The 6,000-nt window shown below is 31.3% G+C and overlaps 1 protein-coding gene across 5 annotated transcripts in view; it reads left to right on the top strand.

The window, feature by feature from the left end:
- The window catches only part of svp (COUP transcription factor 2), a 135,163-nt gene extending 129,383 nt beyond the window's left edge, over positions 1 to 5,780 (top strand). For all 5 annotated transcript variants that reach the window (XR_015810210.1, XM_088188592.1, XM_088188590.1 and 2 more), the window contains one exon: positions 4,537 to 5,780. Coding sequence is in view for 4 of the 5 variants with exons in the window: in XM_088188592.1 (XP_088044718.1) it covers positions 4,537 to 4,811 (275 nt within the window). In the remaining variant the exon portion in view is untranslated. The remainder of the gene's footprint in view (positions 1 to 4,536) is intronic.
- The last annotated feature ends 220 nt before the right edge of the window (positions 5,781 to 6,000 follow it).

Consider the following 6,000-nt stretch of genomic DNA (forward strand, 5'->3'; position numbering starts at 1 on the left):
AAACTTTAACCCGTTAATCACCGTGCTTCATAGTTGAAAATTACATTGAATAAAAATCTGAGTGCTAACTAAAAGGTCATCGAATGCCATCTGATTCGTCAGCTAAACGATCAATTAGATGGAACCGAATGGGTGTAGAGTGGGTGAAATCCAAGATTTATATACGCAAGTGGAGCCCCTATATACGATTCTTGGAATCATCGGGTCGTCATTTCAATCAAAGGGTCAAATAAACGGGGTCACATCATTAAAGGAGTAAACGCTTACTAAACAAAACACATCGACAACAATGTGTGTACAAAGTTTATATGGGAGCTTTTCTAAATTATAATTAAAAATATAATTTTATGGTTCGAAATTATATGTTTCTTTTTTTATCTCATAATAGTTGACAATGTGTGTTCTCATAATAAGTGTAATTAAACGCGTACCTAATTGGATTCGTGTGAAAAATAGACAGATAATAATTAATTATTTAGCCGCAATTTTAGCAAATTAATTTAGAGTGTGCATATTTTTTGGTATAATACACATATGAGAAGATTATTAAATTACATGTTTTTAGATAGAATGTGATTTTTAGTTATTAAAGTAACTAATTAACTTTTCAAAACTAACTTTCTTATCTGTAATTAAAATTAATTACTTAAGTTTAATATATAAATATTTTTAGATATTTTTAGTGTATACAACTATTTATAATATACATACAATATATAAAATGCATTTTATTCTATTTGTTATAAATTAACGGTCAGTGAGAAAAAAATTGTATTACTATTCTTTGAGTATCATTTAGTGAAAATGTTAAAATTACACTTAACAAGGAAAAAATTACACACGCAATAAATTTCACACTGCTGTAATTTTATATTCTTCAGTACTATGTTTAGTTCTTTTGATGTGCATATAAAATAATAAATGCCGTAACAAAAATGTGCACTTTTAACTAAACATATGTTTTATTAACAATTAAAAATTAACGTGTATTTTTTCCTGTTAATTAAAAAAAATTATAATAATTAAAATTGCTATTATATACTTGTGTTTATATTAAATGTTTTATATGTATTTTTTATTTAAACCCTATTAAAATTAGAACTTTTAATTATATTACTTATTAAATTTTATATTTTTCTCTATTTTTAATTTTTTTTTTAATTATAAAAAAGTGCACTATATCACCATAAATTATTAATTTACTTGTAAAATATTTCGAATACAATTTACTACGTAATTAAAAATAATTTATTATCAACAATGTGTACACAAAAAATGATACTGATGTGCCGAATTATAACTGCGTAGAGTACGCTCAGGATAAGGATGCCGGTTTGTTATTGTGTGCGTGTACATGTATATGAGAGGGAGAAGCGATGTAGCGTGTACTTCGTTGTCTCGCTTTCTCTTTTAAGGACAGTCGCTGATTCGTCAACGCTGGTATTCGTCATTAAAGTGCAGTGTGGCACAGAAGTTCGATCTTCTCTAGTGATTTATTTTAAATAATTTTGTGTTGATATTGGTTTAACCCAGATATGCCCACTGTCCCATGGGTAGGTCACTAAACTCGTGCCACTGTTTTTTTTTATTTATAAATGAAATTTTAAGAGAACAAAATTTCTTGGGCATATCTGGGTTAATTGATATCAAGGCTTCAAATATACACTGTAAGTTATTCGTTCTCTTACCCGTGGATTAAAATATTTTAATTATTTTTCTATTAATCCGTACGTTGATGGTTTTTTTACACTATTCTCTGTAATGCTTAAAAAGTTATTATTCTTATCGTTGCGCCGATGATAATTTTTTAATTTATTCAATGGATTCTAATGATTTAATAGAGTCGTCGAGCCATTAAACAATCTGCGAATAATTTCTTTCCCCATTTTATATCTTTTTGCTTTTAAAGAATAGTTAAAGACTTCATTATTTTTTTGACTAGTGAAAGATTTTGAATTTTGCAAATATTTAATTAATGACATCAATGTCTGGTTTCTTCGATTATATAATATATTTTTCATTGTCTGTTGAAATTTCCAACTTAGCTCAGATGTATGTAGTTAAATAAACATATATTTTCTTTCAAAATAAAAAAAATTAAATATTCTGAGCGAAATTGTTTTGAGCCACACAATTCACGCACACAATAACAAACCGGAATCCTTATCCCGAGCGCTTCATAAGATTCCCATGTCATCTGGACGAAGTACCGTTACACGAAAGAGCATGCTTTATCTCTTTCTTCGTTGCATGCGACACCACTCCCACTTTTATTTCTAGGGGATCGGCGTCAGTTCTGGATTGTTAAATGAATAAAATTGATTAACCTACAATACCACTAACTTCATTTCATAATTTTACTACTTATGTATCTGATTTTTTTTAATTTTGTGCAGAACTTTAACGATATTTAATATAAATATAAATAAAATAGTCATTATTAAATGTATTCCTACTATTTTTGTTTCCAAAAGCAATAAAATATTTATATTTATTATAAGAAAAGAGCATTATTATATAATAAAAATAAAATGGTTAATATTTCTTTAGAAGCGCAGGGTAACACCCCCACGATGTACGGCTGAGAGGCAAATAGTAGTGGATTCTAATTAGAATGTAACGGTAAACCGTCGAGCTCGATAGGGAATCTTATGATGCATCCCGAGCGTACTCTACCATAAATTAAACTTACGATACTTATTTTTTATTTTTATAATATTTTGATAATTGATTTTTCTACTAAAGATTTTTAGAATATTATATTATATTATTATTGCTATTAAAATAATATATGTGCTATTGCGAATATCTTAAAAACACAATGTTCGAATTTTTCTCATAACGAAAGCTACATATATACATATGTACATGTAACATTATTTTTTTTAATAAACAATTTATATACATACATATGTACATATATATTTATCATAACATTTTTTGTTTATGCAACATTCCCACAATTTTTAACAACCACAACACTCAAAAGTATCTCGACGGTCATTAATTGTATCAAATCATGGCCAGCGAGTGATTCAGAAAACATGACTTCAATTGTGGCGTTCCCCGCTCACCCACTTTGTTTGATAGCCATAAATGAGCAAAAGGGGTCAATTTTATTGACACTATCTATCAATTTAAAAACGGGAATATTTCATTGATTCACTTCAACGTCATCCACTTGTGGAATGTGTTTTGTTATTGGCGTGCAAGGATCAAAGTCAACAAAACGAGATACTATGATAAAAATCATATTATTCAGGCTTATCAATTGAGTTTAGATATTTTTTGTGGTTTAACAATATCTCGATAATCGTATATATTTATTTTATTATAATAATAAACTAACAGATAAGTTTTAAAGTGTAGTTCTTGGATTGACTTCCAGATTCAGTTAATTTATTGGTTTATGGTTATGAATTTATATTTCTCAATATTTTATCAGTAAACTATTACTACATTCTTGCGCAAGAGCCTTTTAGACGAGCAATTAAATACAATTTGTGGCATGCCATTGCCAAGTGTGTGATGGGTACCCCATCTCATTCAGTCGTCAAGTGAATAATTATCCTTTGAAACGACTTACAACACGAATGTGGCATAATAAATATAATTATTTTGCGGCTACATCCATTTATTCACACTGTGCGTATATATATTTTTTGCTTAATAACTTATCAAGTATAAAAAAGTTCCCTTAAAATATTTTACCGCTACATTGTAACTAATTTTAAAATAACTATTTTTTATCAATTAGTCGTTGTGTTGTATATGTATTTTAAAATATTTTTTTAACATTAGTATCAAGTATTTAATTGCTGTTTTTTCATTCATTAGTTAGTCCAATTTGTATCTGGTCGGTTCATTTATTCTGCGCTCTCGGAATGTATTTATTTTAATATCTCTACTTATTAAGAATGACATCTTCGTTGTTATTTTTAGAATGCGCTCAACAACAGATACTCTTGCTTGGTCTTAATTGGTCAACACGTGTCTAAAGACAGAACAAGTGCCATAAAGCTCAATTAAAACTGCTAAAAATACAGATCCATGTGCGTATTATGTATCTATGTATGTAATGTTATACGAAGCCTTATGGTACATTAGATACATATGACGAAATCGCTCGGAAAGAAAGTAAGATTTCACGAGGCACTATTAGTATTTCCTTTTGTTGATGATACCCTTGATACATTATATCGTATTATATAAATCGCTAGCGGAATCTTATCTCGAGTCGAAAAGTTTCACTCGGGCTTTGTAATTAATTTATACAGTCGTGTAAGTCACAAAGGGAACAGACTCCGAGTTCAAAGTTAAAAACTGTTTGGTCCTGTTTTCGTTTCCGACTAAATTTATTCCCTTGGCTAATTCGACAAGGAGGAAAAGTCAGCGGCTTCAATCCTTTCCCAGGCGTAACTTTGTATTAAAACAAATTGTTTGAGTGGCTCCCCAGCGGTTGCGTAAAGAAGTTTCAATTCGATTAATTAACTCCACAGTGTACTCTTAATTAATTCATGTTTTTTATTGTTACAGATGCTTGTGGACTGTCGGACGTCACGAATATCGAAGGACTACAAGAGAAATCCCAGTGTGCATTGGAGGAGTACTGTCGCACGCAATATCCTAATCAACCGACGAGATTCGGCAAACTTTTGCTTAGGTTACCTTCGTTAAGGACTGTCAGTTCGCAGGTGATAGAACAGTTGTTTTTCGTGAGATTAGTGGGGAAGACGCCTATAGAAACGCTCATCAGAGACATGCTGCTATCAGGAAACTCTTTCTCGTGGCCATATATGAACTCTATGTGACACACGGTGTGGAGGCAATTAGCTTCCGCCTGATCTTCGACATCCGCCGCCTTCCACGCTGGCTTTCCAACTTATCTGAACCCTCAAGAAAGGTTTCTAGTTAACTTCCAAAACCATTTGGCACCGACCCAATTTCATCCGCAGACGCAAGACCAGTTCCCGTTCTCTCACTACGCTCAGCAATCTCAGTTCTCATCGGTAGGTTTAGACAATTGTTCGATGGGAACGACCAAAGCGCAAAGATCTGAAAAATATAGCAATCTACCATCAGATCTGTATCCAGAGAACAGCGGGTTGATCAACGACGTCAACGTCGATAGCAGCACTACCAATTGCTTTGACTACTTGGGAAGAAGTGTCAAAAGCATACCAAGCTTATCAACGGAGGGTTCGGATTGTAAAGCCAAGATGGCGGTGAATTGTGACCATCAAAGCACTCTATTCGAAAACAATAATACATCTTCATATCACGTCCACGAAGGCGGATTGAGTAACGGCACAAAGTCTTCTTTCGACGGACTCGTGTCAAACTGCAGTTCTTCCAGTTGCAACGAAGTGACCGGTTCTGCTTGTATCTCTACAACGGAGAAGACTTTGCAGAAGAATTCGCTCATGATTGACAGCCTGTTAGATCACGGTGAAAGGGACTCTTGTGAAATTTCCAACTCGAAATAGTAATAAATCCTCATACAAAAATTCATATCACAAAACGGTCCATTCTGATTTGATTTGCTCATAATGTGATATATTTTATATATATATAAACAATGGACCGTTTCTCCAATAATAAAGACTCGTTTACATTTACGTCCAAAACGTGTACATACTAATCATCAAAGTATTAAATTAATACTTGCAGCGTTGTTGATAGCACAAATTTATATTTTGTTACGAGTCATTATTATTTTAACATTTTTTTACATTTATAAATATATTTCGCCGTCTTGCCAAAATAAATAAAAAAACAAAGACTGTTGTATAAAAAATGAAATTCTTAGATCGATGAATATGTTTATTGTTTTCATCAGTTAAAAAAAGTATGAGTGTTCGGTAGATCAGTGAAATGTGAAAAGTCTTATGTGCTATTTTAGCTAATAAAATATATAACAAAATGTACGTGTAAATGACTACGTCAATGTGTTATTTTGTTAATTTATTCTCAATGTATATCTGTATTAAGAAATACACA

Source organism: Plectrocnemia conspersa, unplaced genomic scaffold (assembly GCF_051122295.1).
Source record: "Plectrocnemia conspersa isolate PC_06_02 unplaced genomic scaffold, ASM5112229v1 ptg000007l, whole genome shotgun sequence".
Lineage (NCBI taxonomy): Eukaryota > Metazoa > Arthropoda > Insecta > Trichoptera > Polycentropodidae > Plectrocnemia > Plectrocnemia conspersa.